The 18,689-nt window shown below is 42.1% G+C and overlaps 1 protein-coding gene across 4 annotated transcripts in view; it reads right to left on the reverse strand.

Annotated features, from left to right (window-relative positions):
• Positions 1-6,751: 6,751 nt before the first annotated feature.
• The window catches only part of RPS6KC1 (ribosomal protein S6 kinase C1), an 86,901-nt gene continuing 74,963 nt past the window's right edge, over positions 6,752-18,689 (reverse strand). For all 4 annotated transcript variants that reach the window (XM_032684247.1, XM_032684251.1, XM_032684250.1 and 1 more), the window contains 3 exons: positions 13,263-13,345; positions 12,471-12,566; positions 6,752-9,373 (listed from right to left, as the gene is read on the reverse strand). In XM_032684247.1, the coding sequence (XP_032540138.1) occupies positions 9,263-9,373; positions 12,471-12,566; positions 13,263-13,345 (290 nt within the window). In that variant the 3' untranslated portion in view covers positions 6,752-9,262. The remainder of the gene's footprint in view (positions 9,374-12,470; positions 12,567-13,262; positions 13,346-18,689) is intronic.

Raw genomic sequence — 18,689 nt, forward strand, 5'->3', positions numbered from 1 at the left:
GGAGAGAGGAGGAGGAGGAGGAGGCGGTATTCCCTTGGAAGTAATGTAGGAGCTGTCCAGGCTCCTTATGCTTCAAGTGAAGCCGCCTGGTCTGGCCAATAAGCAAAGTTACGCCATACTCATAAGACTGTATGTTTATGCTGGTTTTTTTAGTTAAATCGATGCAAAAAAGGTACTTGTATTCTCTGAAATCAATGGAAACCTCACTTCTTCTGTATGCTGATCTCTGCAGCCTCATCAGAAATAGATGGCCAGGTTAAATGTCCTTCCATAGGATACAAGTGTCATCACACACGTGTAAATCCCATTATAACTAATGTCTTGCACCAACACCAGTACCTAAAAAATGAAAATGTCAGACAATATTGGCTTCCCCTGCACTTACTAGGAAAAGGATGAAAAGTCTCAAAAACTGGCAGCACCGTCAGGTTCAGCTCTATCCGTAGTTATAGCCATAGGACAGACAGCTTGCCTGTGGCCGACCACTTCAAGCTTCCACAGCTTTATTTGTAATCCTGAGAGAAGTGTATATCTCCTTCACAGCCACATAAACATACAGTGACTGACCTCTCTAAAGACCAACTTGACAGTTTAAATCTTTTGCCCAGCTGAAGAATAGGTTCCCCTTTCAGTGAGACCTTCCCTTTTGGTCACCTCTCAATAACATAACCTTTGATTAAAAAATTACTCACACACCAGAAACATTTTGAAAAGACCACAGAGGTGCCACACTGTAAAGAGGGTCTGAAGAAAATCTCAAAAGGCATCTCTTTTTCCCATTGACTGTGCGGCAGAAGCCCTGACTTGCAACACTCTGCTTATTTAAGTGACAAAGGTCAACTCGAAATTTCCAAAACGGAAACAAATCTTTAATTTTAGATACTACATTTCCAGAGATGAGGCCAACAATGTGACAAGATAGTATGCTGGTATGAAGGTGGATATTATTGTGAAATGGAAGGGAGGTCAAAAAGCCACCCTCTGAGCTACGGACAGGAGGCAACCAGTAGCACAGGTTCCATACCCCCGTGCCAGAAAAGCCAAACCAAAACACACATCCTCACGTGCCTTCACACACGTGCTGTAAACCAAGGTGTGGGACTCCTACAGGGCCTGTGCCAGTGTTGGTGTCACATCCCAGACAGGACCTACGGTCCGCCAAGAGAGCTGCTACTTCTATTGTAAAACCAGCCTGCCAGATTTTTTATTTGAAAGCCAAAAATTACACGCCTTTTAGAGAAAAAAAAAAAAAAAAGACAAAAATCTAATTGACCATAATAAAAAAATAGCGTAATCTATTTCCAAGAGGGTCAGAATAAAAAGACACCCTGAAACCTTCATGTGAAACAGCTCTGAGCATTTAAAGGTTTCTCATGTGTTGTATTGTAAAAGAGCAGCTCATTCTTTTCAGAGCACCAGAGGTAAGAGCACACAAATGATTAAACAAGCAGGTTTAACTATCTTGCACTGACGAGGAATTTGTCAACATGGGCTTGGTATTTATGCAGCTCTGCAGCAAATACTGTACGGCTGCAGGAGTCAAACAGCTGTCTGTCAATAAAGCTATTCTCCTCGCTGGAACATAATAGCACAGACTCAACATGACCCTCAGAGGCGTCTTTAAACTGCCTGGCTGTCTCCTCCTTCCCCATCCCTCCAGAGTCCTTCACCAGCAAGCTCTGAATTAAAAGGGGGGGGAAGCAACAACCACGTATTAGAGTCTTTTCTGTCCATCTTAATATTAAAAGTGACTTAACCCTGGGCAAGTCAGTCTACAAGCCTGAGCTAAAACAAAGTTAGGGAAAGACAGCTTTGATTCACAGCACGTGACGGGCTACTGACAATCCTTTTTAATAGAGCTTGCAACATTAATGCAGCCAGAGCCACATGTGACACCCATTAGGGCCACGGAGAGCTCCCACGCATATATTTCAAGGAAGCAGTAGATTCCCTGGTCCCAGAAGCTGTCTTCATTACAAAAGTCTAATGCATTTTTTATTATTCAGCCTTCAGTGGAAATGTCACCTTTTTAAAGCAAGCTGTTATCATGTGTTTCCCATGCCAAACACATGGCCTCTAAGGAGAGGGTTTTATCTCTACATTTTTAGTGATTTGTATTTCTCTTTCAAGGAGCTCCATGCCTTAAGGCACCTGAAACGCTCACAGCACAAGAAGGTGAGGTTACACAAGATCCTGCTGAAGAGGACAAAATAAAACCCAGGGCCAGGAGTCGGCACGGCTTCTAACAGTAGCCACTCTACCCGATAATTCACCTCCTTTAGCAGATTTAATTATTATCCATTTTCTTGGTTAGGACCATATTCTCAAAGAAGCAGGGCGCCCACCAAGCGCCGCCACCGCCGCATGACAGGCAGTGGCACAGCCAGCACCACTGCCCCGGCGCCTGCCAACCAGCCAGATGCTGCCACATATTGGCATCTGGGGCCTGGAAAAGCAACTGCGGTCTCCGTTTGGCGGCGAATCCTGACCCCGACGACTGAAGGAGACAAAAGGAAGATAGACGGGAGAGGGGGGCGGAAATCTCTCCTGACAATTTCACTGGTAAAGATTTAGACAAAAACCTATTGTTTCATCCCTCTCCAAATGAATAAGTTTTGGAGAGGAAAAGAAAAAAAACCCACCCGGCATATTCTAAATGCTGTCAGAGTCCAGGGTGCAAGGACAAGGGATTATTTATGAAAAGAAATAATGAGGAAACCAGATGCCTGCCTTTCTCAGCCCTCTGCGCTCCAGTCACTAACGGGGCATGTGCAACGCTGCTCATCAAAGACTTCTCAGCCTTAAAACACAGAGCAGGCGCTAACTAACTCTTCCCATCTCTGCCACTTTGCAAAATGCCCTCCCTGTTTTCCAGGGAGGTTCACACAGTCCATCAGCAGCACAGCAAGGGCTGAGGGAGAAGAATTGCAGACCTCACTCCAGCCAGGGACAGTAACTGGACAGCCATATTAACTGATTAACTTCATCCACCAGAATAGCAAATAAAATAAAACAACACAACACACACCACCACCCCCCAAAAAACAAACAAACAAAAATCCAAAAAAAACCAAAGAAAAAACAACCACGACACACACAAAAAAAATTGGAACAGAAGACCAAAGAAAGAGAACAGCTTATTTCACTAACATGAAGGCTGAAACTACATGGGTACACTCAAAGTAGGAAAGCAAACAAGCTCTCTAGACCCGTTTCCATGAAATTGGCTTCTTTCTGTAATTGAAGGGTAAGCTCCTGACCCCAGCAAAGTCAGTGTGAAAACTCACAGTGATGTTAATGGGACTGGAAATTCACACTGTGCAGTTATTTTACCCTAGAAAGGTGATTAACTCAAGACTCTGCAGTATCACAGAGCACCTGATGAGGGACCTGCAAGAAGTCAGAGCAGCTAAGGTCCTTCTCATGGGAACTTACTTCATCCTGCCTGGTTTGCTGGGCCGGTCAGAACACCATGAGAGACCAGGGGCTGGTCGCAGAGGAGTTCTCTGAGGCCAAGGCAGGCATGAGGCTGGAAAGGAAGGAGACCAAGCAGCAGAGTAGCAAATTTTCAAATCTGGAGAAAGGATATATGCCACTTGGCTCATGATCCACACTGCTGAAGTAGTTCCTCTCCATGCCTGGTTCGTAAAGCAAGATTATGAGCTGGCAAATGTCAGACCACAGAGCACAAGCAAGACCCCAAGTGGAGCATAGCTGGCCAGCATCGTGCTCTAAATCATGGCGCAGCACTGGTCCCTCTCATGGAGGCTCCTTCCTCGTTATCCCACCACTGTGCAAGGTGCCATAAAACTCCCATTACTCACAAGCTGCTGGGATAACCAATTTCCTAAAGCTTTTAAAATCCCTGTGCTTTCATTTTGTGGGAGTAAACCTCTCTCTGCTTTCATCACTATGTGGGGATAACAGCTGTATCTAATAATCTACTCCTGTGTCCCAGTATTTTGGGGCAACATTTCAGAATCAAAAGCACAGAAAGGGCAAGAAAATCTGTGACCAAGGCTGGTCATGTAACACAGGACATGGATGAAGACAGCTGGGCAAAGCTAGAAAATATCCTGGAAATAAATAGCTCAGCTATGGAAGGAGATGCAAGAAACCGGTAGAAGTGAGGTTGTACCAAGGCAAAACGTCTCTTGCCTCCAAGGCAAAGCATAAAGAGGTGAGCAAGGCTAAGAGATCACTGACCTCAACAACATCTGTTCTTTCCTTGGCTAGTCCATCTTCATCCAGCTCTACCACTTGCCAACTGGCTGGTCTAGCTTATAGCCCCCAGAAGGAATTCTCCCAAACTTGCCAACTTTAGGATCTCAACAGAAAAGTATCAAGGTAACCACCCGCAACCTTCCCAAGAGGACAGTAATTCCCCACTGCCCAGCCTTGCACACTTCCCCAGCCCTCCTGTGCCTCACAGTACCACTGCAGTCCTCTGGCAGCAGCTCTAATCCCTCCTGATGGGTCCCTGGGCCAAGAAGACAGAGACAGAGCTGTCTTTGGAGAAGGAGAGCCTCTGCTTTGCCAAGAGACAGTGAGGTCCTGTTGGGGCAGCACATCAAGCTGTCACCCGCTGCCAGGAGTCTGGAGCATCCTCTCTGCTGCACCCTGATTAGCCTCCTCTGCCCAGCAGCAGGGGTGCAGGAGATTTCACTGCACAGCCCTAGCAGACGGTGGGATCACTTCCATCGCTTTGCCCCTCAGAAGTTGGGATTTTCTTTAGGACACTGCAACCTTTGGGCCAGGGCTCCACAGCTCTGCTCACGCAGATGGCTCAGGCAGCAACCAGCCCTCCACCGGCCCCGCGGCGCAGCAGACAGCCATGTGCTGCCAGTCTAAACCACTGCTGCCAGCAGCAGCTGCTCGGCACCTTTTAAGCAAGTCCCATTCCCCCTCTGGGAGTTGGCTCTGCCACCCCTTCCCAAACAGCAGCTGGAGCCACACAAGGCACCCTGTCCTGGGGGCTGCCTGAGCCCCTCATGCACATCCCACGCCCCCACTGTGGCTGCCAGGCCCCCGCGGCTGCTTGGTCCAGTCCCTCGCTCCCCCATCTCACCCCCTCGCCCCCACACCCCTTCACCTAAGCAAAAGCTGTGCCCCAGCTGGGTGACCTTGTCAAGGCACTTGTCCTCCTGCAGCACCTGCATACAGTCCAGCCCTGGAGGTGCAACCACACAGAAAGTCCTCAAACATTCGGGATGGCCAAAGCCCCAGGTCTGGTCTGGTCCTCACTAAGCCCCAGCCTACCATTTATTGGTGGGCATACACCAAACAATGACCATTAACGTGCATGGTGCCACGTGCCACTGCAGAGAGAGAGCCCATGGGAGGTCTGGCCCACCACACCACGCAGGAGTTTGCTGGGCAGGAGCATGGCCGAAGGACACAACAGGCACTGACCACACAAAATGCCTCTCCGGCAGCATCTCCAACAGTACCCCAAGGACACCATGCAGCAAGTAGGCAGCCCTGACAGAATGAGCTGCTGAGGTGGGGGAATGGGCTGCACTTAACAGGGCGCTGCTGCAGGCAAAGAAATCCTGTCCACCAAACATCTTGGAGCCTGCAAAAACCCGTGGGGCTCTGATTTGAAAGCTACCTACAGTTCAGAAGATGCACAGAGCTGAGGGCCGGCTGGGAGAGGTGCTCTGCAGCCGCAGATGCTGCTGACTGGATGAGACCAGTCGCAGGCTCACACAGAGCATGTGGCCAGGCAGCAGCCTGGAGCCACAGTGCTCAGCTCACAGCAAGGCCCACACAGAAAGCACAAACCCAAAGAAATCAACAAATGTACTTTTTCATTTTATTGCTAAAATCCCTACCATAAATCTCACCAGAGAGGAAGTTTCTGTTTCTCCAGCTTCCTACTCAGTGTCCTTGAGAAAACAAATGACACCACACTAAAATAAAAAAAAAATCCCATAGTGGTTTACTTCACACTTCCCTGTACCTTGTTATGCTGAGTGCTTCATTTAGAGAGGGCTGACCTCCCCAGCCTTCTTCATCCCAGTGCCCTTCGCGACAGGGACACACCAAGGAACAGGTTTAGCACTGGAGAGAGGAGCCGGGTGGATGTTCCAGCGAGGGTAACCCTGCCGACTCAGCATCCCAAAGGTGTGTGGAGAGTCAGCGTGACAGTGACTGCTGTCTGCGAGGTGATTTTCAACAGGAGATATAGGAGCAGTGCTACAAGCACAGAAGCTGTGAATACAGTCATTCAAAGTTATGCCCCTTGCATTTCATGAAATGCAATTTCTTCTGTAAGTCTGGGCAGGTGCCCGGGCTCACCTTACAGCAATTCCACCCAGTGGAAGCCTTCAAATATTTTGTCTCCCAGTTTTTCCTAGTAGGACAAAAGAACATTACAGAGTGGTTCAACTGGGTGCAGTGAATTACCATTTCGAGATGCCCTAAGCGTGTCATCTGCCTTAGCTGAATACCAACAGGAGAATAGGTAAATCTACAGGTTTATTTTACTGTGTTTTACATAAACCGTCACTAATTCCTGTGAACAAAAAGGCACTGATTTGTTTTGCTATTAGTCATTAGGTGTAACAGAAGGAAGTGGGAATGGATGGTCAGCAAAATGGAGATGTGCACCACAGGGCTTCAGAAGAGGCACCAAAATAAGGTATCTAGAACATTTCAAGTCATTAAAGTCAAGGACAAAAAGCATTGATCAGATAAGAAGGTGAGTCTTCAAGAACTAAACATAAAGTTCAGAAATGCAAAGTCTGAATTAGGCTTGAAAGGTTCTGTTTATTAAAGGAATACATGTAAACAATAATACAACATAATGCATGTTCAAAGAAAAAAAACAAAGATAAGAGGCAGGATTGTTTTTGTGCAATAAACTCAAGACTGTGCTTCCCTTGACAAAACCATTAGCTGAGTCACTGGTAATGTTACAGAAACCTGTAGCATCTCAAATGTTCATTTCTGGCAAGTCATCTTGCCAAGTGTCCTAATCCTTCCACTCTCTGGGGTCTAGATTTCCTCACTACTAACATATTTGAAAAAGAATATTTTGGTGTCATTAATTAAACTGAATGCTTTACAGTGAGAGTGATTGGTCGTCTGGTTTCTGCTAGAACACAGTTTTCCTTCTGCTGCTCACAGAAACCAGCTCATGCTCCTATGCTGTCTTATCCGGCCTTTGCTTGCAACCAGCACAACCTGAACAAGGGAGCATTTCAAAGGAACATGGAAAATACTTTTTTTTTTACAGTTATCACCAGGCAAATGCAATGGGACAGATCAACACGGGCAACAACATTATCTAGTGGCTAGGCTAGAGAGCCTCAGGGATGGAGTCAGGTGGCCAAATGGAGGGAGGCTTCCCTTGAGCAATGAGCCCTCTCCAAAGTCACAGCCAGGGCAGTGCTGGAAGGAAGCTCCGGATCAGCTTGGTCTCTGCATTAGAGATTTCCGACCCGATGGGCGCAGGAAGTTGTTCCTGTGGCTCACCTGAGGGAGTTCCTGTTATGAAGCCAGAGGGTGGTAGGTTGAAACACAGTTTCTGAAAGTGATGTAATCTTGGACAGCACTCCGTAGGCAGTGATACTAGTGACCTGGTTACAACCTGCAGTGCTGTGACAGCCCCTCTGCTGGCCTAGCGATCACAAGAAAGGGAAGACAAAAAAAAAGAAAAAAAAAAAAAAGAGGGGAGTGGAATAATTTAAAAAGGAAAAAAAAAGTTTCCAGATTTCCTTTGTTTAAGTGAAGCATTTTCCTTTTCCACTTTATTTGAATACACCGACTGGTGTCTAACAGATGGAGATTGTGCAGATGCACTTTTGGGAGTGCCCATAAAATACACTGCTAAAATACAAATGGAGGGATACTTTTTTTTTTCTTTGAGTTGTAAATTCAATAATCATTGCTGTCACCTCACTTTCCCAAAGGAATTTGCCCTTTGTTCTCCGGATAAAGCTGGGGAGAAGAAGAAAAAGGGGAAAAAAAAAGAGCACGAGCAAAGGGAACATTTAGGAAAAAAACCACAGATCCATAATCTGTACAGGCATTGCAGTACATCGGGAACCCATATAAGCATGGCTGCTTAGCAGTAACAGCAGTGCTCAGCAAAATATTCTGCATGTCCTGTATTCTTCTCCCATTCTCCAGACCTTTCTAACAAACAAACAGGTCAGCTAATTGGCTCGTGCCCAAGTCTTACCCACTAGGGTTTGCTCAGAGATGTCACTTAGTCATTTGGCATGAGCAAATCCCAGGCTTCTTCCTGTTCAAGCAGCAGAGTGAGTGAAGGCTTTCTCTGATTTATTAAGACTATTAACAAACAAGCAGGGGAGTTCAGAAGCTTCCTCAAGCACAAGAACACAAGCAGAAAGGTTTTTTCCTGAAGTATCAGCTAAAAATAGGACACTTAGAGGAAGTAAAGTTCATTAAGTGGTAAAGCAGTGGGTGCAGTGACGAGAGAAGAGTTTTTTCCTTTTTTATCTATACATCTATTTAGTGTTACGTTTTCTTGCTCCTTATGAGAGTGCTAAAGCAGTGTTTATCCGGCTGAGGAAGAGATTTCCCTTTCTGTAGTGACTTTATAGGTAGCTCATCAAATACAACAGAGTCAAGAGTTTTAAACAGACATTGCCAGCCAACAAAGTACAACATTTGACAGCATTATTTGCCTTTTATATGCTCCTTCCAGAGTGGGAAATGATATGCTATTTCAAGACACATTCCACAGTATTATGCAACAGCTTTCTTAATTTTTAATGGATATATTATTTTTAATGTCAACTTTTGCATAAAGCATATTAGTATTTTATTTAGCATATACCATTAATAAATTATTTGTTTCTTCTTTCCCCACCCAGCCCCAGAGCTGCACTTAGCATAGGGAAATGGTCTACTGACACTATAAAAAAATACTTTCAACTGGCACAGTCTGTAGACACTTCCATCATCAGACAAACCATCAGGAGGACATTCCTGTTTCTACTTAGCTGACAAGCTGGCAGTGCTAAACATGCTGCCCAGGAGTTGCCTCACAAACCTCCCTTTGATGAAAGGACTTAGGCACACATAGCAACCAGTTGTCATAAAAATAAGTCAGCACCCTGTACAACCAGTGATTCCTGTTAAAAGTGTTCATTCTTGGCCCAATTGCTCCAGCATCCTTTAGCCACCACGTCCAAATGGTTTGAGACATCCAAAGGAAGCAAGTAAGGGTGCTCCTGTGCCAAAGAAACTTGTCCAGTTGACCTGAGTTTGTTCAGAGGGCATGTGTCTCTCATCTCTGCAGATCTGCCCATTCTATAAGGGCAAAAAATGGATGAGATTTGATGTCTTCAACACCAGCAACGCCAGCACCAAGACGCTCCGCAGGATTAAACTGCAAAAGCTTGATATAAAAGAAACATATATATGATTCAGTGAGTAAGAACAAAAACAACTGCTTAAAAGTTCCAGAAAGGTCTAAGGTAAGGGACATCCTACTGTTTTCCTGCTCTATGAATTACTTTCAAGAGTGCAAAAGCATACTTGAAATTCCTAAAATCAAGTAAAAGGAAGAAGACTCTCTCCTTTCCTTGAGTCTCAGTGTTACAGTCTTCAGAGACTACTGATCACAGCATGCAATTCCCCAAAGCACTGCACACTGGGACTTCATTTTAAGTGTAACCTCATTTAAAAAAGAGACAGTAGCAGCCTGAGCCTGCATCAGTAGAACTCTGGACACTGCATTTGTTCATGTTAACCTTTGCTCACACCACTGCGTTCTGGCTACGTCGGGGATAGTGGTCTGTAACTTTCCATTTCATAAATTGTGAGTTGGTACTAAAATATCAGGATAACATAGCCAGTTCTCTATTTCCTAAAAAAAAAAAAAAAAAGTTTTAGAGAGTCCTACAAATGGCCTAAAACTGAAAAATCAAAACCCTAGTGAAAGAAACAAAACAGTGTAATGGCTTAATGGAAATTTCCTGAAATTCAGCACCTCGTTTGCTTTTTAGTTGTACATCACATGCTGAATTCATGTGAAAAGGAAATCACAATATTTACATCTGTTTAAAGATACCAATCCATATAAAAGGGAATGCAAAGGTAAACTCCAAAGAGACTAATAAAGGCACACAAAAATATTTTGCAGTTTTAGAGAACTGTTTATACTCTATTTAATTACAGCCAGTACAAAGGCATGATTTCTTGCTTGCAACACCTATTAGGGTAACTTCTCCCAGTTGTCACTTGGAAAAACGTGTATTCATATCTTGATGCAGTCAACATCTAAGAGAGTCTACATCCATAAACATAAGAATTTACACATTTTAAGATGGCTCAGCTATTTGCAGTCATAATGTCACATAGTAAAGGTAGCTTGCTGACAGCGAACGGTGCTGCTCCAGTATCTCCCACAAGCCAGCACACACACACATAGATGCAGCCAGGGTGTCTCTGCCTTCTGCTGAAATGCAAGAAGCACCAGCATAGGGAAAGTAAGCATGGTCACTTATTTTCTGGAGTTTGTCCTTCCAGCAGAACTTTAATCTTAGAAAACAAATGCAACACAAACTGCAACTATTGAAAAGCCATGTTGCATATGTTGTTGGTAGAAAAACCTGAAGGTGCCTGAAAAAAATATTGGGTGCAAAATACCAAACAAACATTAAGAAACACCCAAAACTTCATCTTTCACCAGAAATAAAGAGATCTCTGTTTTCTTAGACACTGGCTAAATGAAGAAGGTGTTTACAATTAAGTCACCTGGACTGGAAGCCACAGCCTGACTCAATTTTTTGTATAGCTGAACATTGATCCTGGAGAGTTATTCTGTGAGGTTTTGACCTGTTTACCCTTGGCAGTGGGGGGAAGGAAAGTCACAATGACAAATTGCTATCCATGCCAAGAGAGCTCTCTTCCTTTTCCTGACAAGGCTTCCTCAGCAATGAATGGCAGCTTCCTTGGATAGTCACACAACAAAAATGTGATTTACTGCTTCATACAGCCAAACCTCCCCCAGATAAGTCACCACCCTACGCTAGACAGCTTGACCTAACAGGCACTGGGGAGAAAAAATTGGCCTTGTAACATAGCTGTGAGTGGCAGAAATACATTTGCTACTTAAACCACAAGTGGCAAAAGTGACACTCTTTGGCATATGTGATAATAGGCAACACATTAGTCTACCGTGAAAAACAATCCTACACTGGCAGGGAAACATGGACTGGACAACTTCATTTGTCTTTTCGTCTTAATGGGAGGAATTCCCTTCATTAAGTGTTGTTTCGCTTTCCCTCAGCCATTTGTGTTCTATAGTACCTGTGGGTGAGGGTAACAATTTGCTACCATCTAACAACATAAATGCAGATTACATAAAAATGGGATTTTTCTTCAGTCATTTCCCTTTCTACCTTTGCCAGAAACACACAGACACATGCTTTCACCTTCAGTGACTTCATGTCACCTAGTCAAAATAGGTGGCATCCAAACATCTAGTTCCATTTCCACTAATCATTTCACAGTAACGGCACAGAAATCTATCTGTCACTGGGTCTTTTGACTCACTGAATTTTCAAAATCTCTTTCCTTCATTTTCCTCAAGAACTACTTTTGCCACTCTGTTCTGTTAAAAACTTCATCTAAGTGTTGTCATTATTTATGCATCAACTAGCAATATATTCTTCAAAGCCAAGCAGCACAGTTCACATGTATCACTTAATTCTTCTCAAGTGGAACAGGTCAGATCTAGACACCACTTCCTCAGTTACATCAAACTTAACTAGAAGGAAGATCACACTACCTGAATTTCAAGACCCTGTACTAAAAGTTCAGTCATGAATACCTAAAGCTAAGAGTAAACTAAAACCATCAGACAATACTATTTCTATTAGGCTGAAAATGGTGTATCGGTCTGGAAGCTTGTCTGTATTTTACAGATTCCTACTCTGCCTTTCATCCACCTTACCAATTATCTTCTCACTACAAAAATCATTGTATTCACAGTTTAAAGTACTTTTCCTAACAAATGGCATCCAGAAGTTTTCCTGGAGAACAGTTACAGATTTGCAATCGCACCAAGGTCATAACTTCTAATCAGTGTGTTACAGGTTTCATAGTACTTTGAGCTGTCTTTCTGAATTGGCATAAACATTTTTTAGATTAATTCATTACAAATATTTCCACAAGCATTTAGGGCAGAACTTCTAACATGCTCATGCATCACCACCAGGTGTTTCCAAAGCACTCAGCATTTGCCAAGCTTGTTCTTTGAAGAAATGGCAAAGCACTCTAGTTTTCTACAGACACACCTGGCAGGAGAAGTCAAAAGTTTCCAGATGCAACAAGACAACTGGGCAAAATTCATCAGCCCTGACAAAAGAGCCATCCACGTTCCTACCAGCAGCTTTCTCTTTCTACATTTACTTCACCAGACCAACTCAGGAAGGTATTTGTCCCATCTACACGTGTACATATAGAAAACAAATTTTCTCCTCACTTACTTGCTGAATCAGTGATCTGGCTTCCTTCGATACATGGTCTGGTATACTCAAAGAAGTGTGAGTATTTATTCCTGATGGATGGCACTCAACCAGAGACTGGAGAAGAAAAGGAAAACAAGGAAAAAATTAACAAAAGAGGCAGACACAATTATTAATTTAAAAACTGTAGTGTTGGATTATCTCCTAGTACACATGCAAACAGTTGAAATTTCAGTGCTTCCTAGTATGAGGTACTGATTTGGGGAGGAATGTCTACAGGCACTTATGTCCTGCAGATACGGCTTTAGAACATTTACGTCTTAGAGTTTCTGTTCTATTTCTCAAACTTGAAGAGTCTGGGAATTTGGTGGACTTTGCTTTCTTTGTTCAGAACTGCAAACCAACCTCCAGTTTGATTTGGCTGAGCAATCTTTGTGTTAAAATACTGAATTAATGTCTAACAGCAACATATGGCTTCTACACAGTCCCAGGAAATAATACTAAAACTAGTAGAGCAAAATTTTTGTAGAAGTACAGGTGGAATGTTAGAGAACTTTGATTTCACTGTGGTTAAGAGGGCAGCATGGTTTAGGTTCTTTTTTCAGTCCTGAGTTTGATAAGGCTTTACCAAGCTGTTCTACTGAAGCTTGAGCATGTCCTGTTTCTTTGGTCTCAAGAAGACTAAGTAAATTGAGAATACTCAAGTTGGCAAAACACATGAGAGAGACAAGCAAGGGAACCACAACTGGGCATACCACTTGTGAGAAACTACTGGCCAAGAAGTCAGTTTTATTAACTAGCCCCCAGCCCTACCTTCCCAGTGAGGAGTTCAAAAAGAATGGCACCCAGGCTCCACCAGTCACAGGCTTCTGTCTCTTCTAGGATAGCACCAACCTCTAAACATGAGACATTTCAATTAATATTAAAAAGGTCAGTTACTCCTTCAAAATTAACATATATTTACAAGGTGACTGCTTAATGCTGACAGAACATATACTAAATACCACAGAGCTTTCATTATGCCTGCAATTTAGTTAGCCCTTTAGCCACCTACAGATTGCATTGTTCAAACACAGCAGCACTATACATTTCATGCATAATTTGCCTTTTCCATGCACACATAGGCACTTTCAAGACTTGTAGGCATTACAGTTATGATTCTTCTATACTGGACAAAACTGGACAGCAACAGACAGTAAAGCAAAACATATTTAGAGAATTTACTGTGGTCAGAAGAGCTAGACTGACCAGAGTGGCCTGAAGTATCCATAAAAGCAGCACAAGAGAGGTTGTAATAGTCTACTGCACGCCTCAATTTTGTCTTAGAGGGCAGGATTTGTCTCATGGCTAATATACTCCCTTTCACTGGGATCACCACAGGAGGCTTTTCACAATAGCCTCTCTGGTCTCAGACATGTTAAATCTATTTCATATAGCATAACCACAGCCAGTAACTATGTATTGTGGCAGCTCAGCCCAAATTGTACCTCGGTATGAAAAGTTGTTTTCCCTTGCACCCAGCAAGCACCCAACCCTGCTATTGCTGTACATGCACAAGGGACAGTGAAGAGGAGAGACAGGAGCAGCAGAGTCCCTTGCCATACACATATTCAGTAGCATGATGCGTGCAGAAAAATTGGCCTTCACTGACTCAGGGTTTAAACCACAAAAATTATTAAATACAAATACACCACACTGTCTGCTCTAAAACAGGCAGAAAAACAGATTGCAACGAAGATGAAATCTTCATTTTGACTGTCAAAAAAATGCAGAATCTGCACTAAAATAGCTTTGGTGGCAAAAGCCACACCAGCTTCCCAGCAGAGGACAACAATTAGCATACAGCCATAAGCTGTTGCTGTGAAAAGCATTGCGGCATGTGCGGAAAAATCTTGCTCATCATTTTATGGAGCTTAGCATGAGCATGGCCAAGGAGAGCTACAGATGAGTCACTCTCCAGGGTCAGGGAGAGGAAGGTGTCAGTCCCAGCCCTCCCCAGATGCAGAGAGGCACACACATGCTGGGCACAGGGATGTGCAGAGGGCTGCCCCCTTGGGCAGCTGCCACACAAGCTGGAAGATGCTCAGCACCTTACTGAACTAGCCTGAGGATACTGCTGCAAGAGCAACAAGGAAGGATGGCTCAGACATTGTTTCTTTAGGTAGGACATCCCTCACTTTGAAAAGTTTACTACAGTTAATGGCCTCTGAATGACCAATACATCACTACAAGGGTGCCACACATCAGGATTTATTCCATTCCCTACAGATTAACACTCCTATCAGCATCAAGAAACTTTTACAGAGATATAACAGCAACCACACGAGGAACTGTATCAGCATAATTACATGCATTTTTAAAATGTTTTAAGATCTCAGGCAAGCATCCAGATGAAGCTGAAGCTATGGTAAATTGAGAAAATTTGTGTAAAAATCAAAATCTGTTCTTGCAGTTTATTTTTAAAGCCCTTCAGAAAGGCAGACCTTCTAGGTAACTGTGCTTTAATAAAAGAAAAACAAAAGAAAACCCCGAAGTTGGGCCTTTCCACACAAACCAGCTGATGAAAGGTTTTCATAGCACTTTTCAGTGAAACCTAGTGAATGGAAATGCCTTTCCAGTCTGATTGTGATTTCCTAGTGCTGTATATTGCAATAATGTACATTCAAAAACAAGATAACGTGAATGGAGAGTAAAATATAAAACCAAATACTTCAGATTTCTTTAGAGCAGAGCTTTCTTCACAGCAAGTGATTATTTTTAATTGAATTCCACATTTATTTTAAAGTAAGGACAATAAAGCCAAAAATTAATTAAGATTGCCTATTACATTCTCAGTTCCTATAATACCATTAACTTCCCCACATTGACACATCTTAAAATTTTAGAATAATACTGCCACAAAAGGAGATAAACCATTCTTCCCTAAAGACATTCAGTGGGGATGGGCCTTATGAGTTACAGCCCAAAAGAAAAAAAATATTGGAAAAAAAAAATAATTCAGAGCACAGGAAAAAGAAATTCTACCAAAAAAAAAATAAATCTCAGTTTTGGTATTATTTCCTTTTATTTTGTCAATCACAGATGCTTATTCAGTTCTTTGAAGCATCAAAGTTACACTGCCTTCTTTCACAGAATCACACACTGTTCATTACAGGACGTAATTTTCTTCACTGATGAAGAAAACGGATAGAGTAAGAGTCAAAAAGTAAACTACAGTCCACTTCTCCAAAATTCAGCCTCATATTTTCAACTGTAAGAACACTTTCAATATATGCCCAGCCAAAACAAATGTCACTACAGTTCTTTTATGAGAGAAGCATTGAACTCTTCCACCCACTTTTGACCATGACCAAAATGACACAAGTGGGATAAATCAAGAACAGTCAAGTAACATAGATTTCTCTCAGGGTTGAAGGGCTCTGGCTGGGTTCTCATGCACACAGCATAAACTGCATGACAAGTCATCTGAATCAACACAGAAAAGAAAATGGAAAACTCAGCTGAGTATCCTTTTTTACAGAAAATAGATTTTAGCTCGACTTTTTTCCTATTATGCAATGTCTGCTTTCCTGATGCTTTCTCTAGGTTCCAAAGTTTCCTTATTTCAGGTTAAAATAACTGTTTTCCTTAAAAAAAAAAAAAATTTAAATTGTGTATACTACAAATAAACACGTGTTGTTTACATTTCCTTACTTCAAACAGGTCACATTACAATCATAATAAGTTCACGATAGCACATCAATATTACTGCATTTTATCTTGACTACACATCATGGGAAAATCTAGAAACTATAGATTATGAAGTGCTTTTGAGGGACACAGAGTAGCTGGCTAATGTAATATACCACACAGGGCATATGCTTTTTTTAAAGCTTTAATATTACAATAAATCTGAATTACAATATCTGCCTTCACCAAGAAAACATTTTCATCTCGATCCATCAGCAAAGTAATTTAGACAATAAATGGTAGCGACACATAAGCTTAAGTAAATAACACAGGGATATTTGTGCCAAATCTTTCCTTCATGAACCTTGAAATCAAGGACCTTACCCAGATTTGTACAAAAATAAATGTGTGCACACATGTGCACAGTGTTGGTGCTTCAAGGAACAGCAGTACAAAATTTGCAGAAAAAAAGCATTTATATCATCCTCAAATAAAAAAATCCTTTTAAATCAGAGAAATAATAAAGTAGGGTGAAGAAAAAGTCAGTAGCTCTTCCAACTTTACCGCAATTTCATTAAAGGGAAAGCTTTCCTCTTTCTCTCTTCCCGATGCACGGCCATGACATCCAGCACCAAGTAGCACAAGTCAACAACAACACTAGATTGCTGCACAAAAACAATCCCAAGAGCAGTCACTGGGATAACTGAAGGGAAGGAAATTTGTAAAATGCTATCAGCTTAGACAAAAACAGATGGGACAGGTAAACACCTTCACTACCCTGCACTGTCCTCCTTCCAGAGCAGCTGGTCTCAACCGAAAGGCCATTTCTTTATGGTTTCCATACTTATCTCAATATTTGCATTGCACACAGTAATACCTTACTTCCTGATAAGGGGTGCATAGCTGACAACACTGTATTTTAAACTGAAGTGCCAGTTCTAAAGTAAAAAGCAGAACTTCACCTCTCCTGAACACACACCCTCAATAAAGTCATTGACGGTAAACCAAGACTCATTTTCTCATTCTTTCTACAGCACCTTAACTTGAAATATACCTTTCATGCTGAAGGATTTCAAAGGCTTTTACTACCACACCTGCAACATTTTCTTCCAAAACCAGTTTCCTACAGGGCTGACAATAAGGCTTCACGACCAGCACACACAAACACTAGTTAACATGAAAGAAGTCAGGCTCAAAGGAGGACTTAGACATTCAGTGCACAACTCAGGCCAGACGGCTTCCGAATCACCAAGAACAAAAACTTAATCAAAAACTTTGTTGGACAAATGGTAATATCCAAAAAAAAGGCATCTCAAGTCAGCTTACATGACAACAGGCTCTAGGTGGATGTAGTGTTTCTCCAGACACCTAGGAGTCAGGATGGGCTTTGCACTGAGGTGGTTTTCTTGAAATTAAGAAGAGTGGATCGATAAGAATTCCAAAACCTGAGGAGGCCCTTTCCCTTACCCCTCATTTCAAGCAGAAACACCATACTTTCAAGTATCACTTCTGCACAAGGAGATCTCTATGAACTACCATGAGGTGTCTGAAACTGTTCAGGAGGAATTAGACTTGTTCAACATCCTGAAGACAAACACAATGTTTTCCCCCTCTGTGGTCATTAAGATAAACAGCATTGCATGAAAAACCATTAGAGACGCTTTGGAAATCCTGTTTACCTTACACTCATTTAATTTTAAAAGATCACTATTTTATCATATTTTGATATCTATATATGTAAAGAACCATTTGCAGAGAATCAAGTAAAGAGTCCAAGCTAATTTACTCTCAGCAAACTCAGTCAGCCAAGATATTGTAAGCTACAGTCACTAAATAACACATCACACGAGCAATCTGGCCATAATGCTTTGCCTAAAATGTTTTAGCAATTTATAAAACACAGTATTTAACCATCTATAGTTAAGTATAAGAAGTTTATCATGGTCTTTAAACAATAAAGTAGTGAGGCAAGTCCAATGAACATCTGCTAAGATCAAATGGAGTATGAAAATAGGAAGTTTCATCTTAAAGTTGTTCAAAAACATATGAGCATCTATGTTCCTCTTTGGAAGAAATTTCCTCATGTCACTAAAAAAAAGAAAAAATAACAGAGGGAACTGTGTTCTTTCTTTCTTTTAGCAGCCCATGATGGAATCAAAACTTCCTCTTAATCATGTGACTAAAGAGACAAAGAAACTTATTACTGCTCTGTTATCAAAACAAAGCAAACACTAATTAATCTTTCAACTAGCTCCATTTATTTTCACAAGGCATCTTCTACACTGTCATCAAGTTTTAGACTCATTTGTAACAACAATTAATAATAATAAAAAACATAAACAAACCCAGGTAAAATACAGTTTCTTCTAGAGTTAACAACTGGCTTTTATGTCAGCCAGACTAAAACACCAGATCTTTACAAATCAACAGCTTTGGTACATCTTACTGCTTATTCTAGTTACAGAGCCTATGAAAGACCACAAGAACATGTACTTCATCTGAAACATGTAGTGTACTCACAACAAGCCCGAGTGCCAAATCACATCAGATTCTTTTCAGAAAATACCTGAT

The sequence above is a fragment of the Chiroxiphia lanceolata genome, chromosome 3 (genome assembly GCF_009829145.1).
Source record: "Chiroxiphia lanceolata isolate bChiLan1 chromosome 3, bChiLan1.pri, whole genome shotgun sequence".
Classification (NCBI taxonomy): domain Eukaryota; kingdom Metazoa; phylum Chordata; class Aves; order Passeriformes; family Pipridae; genus Chiroxiphia; species Chiroxiphia lanceolata.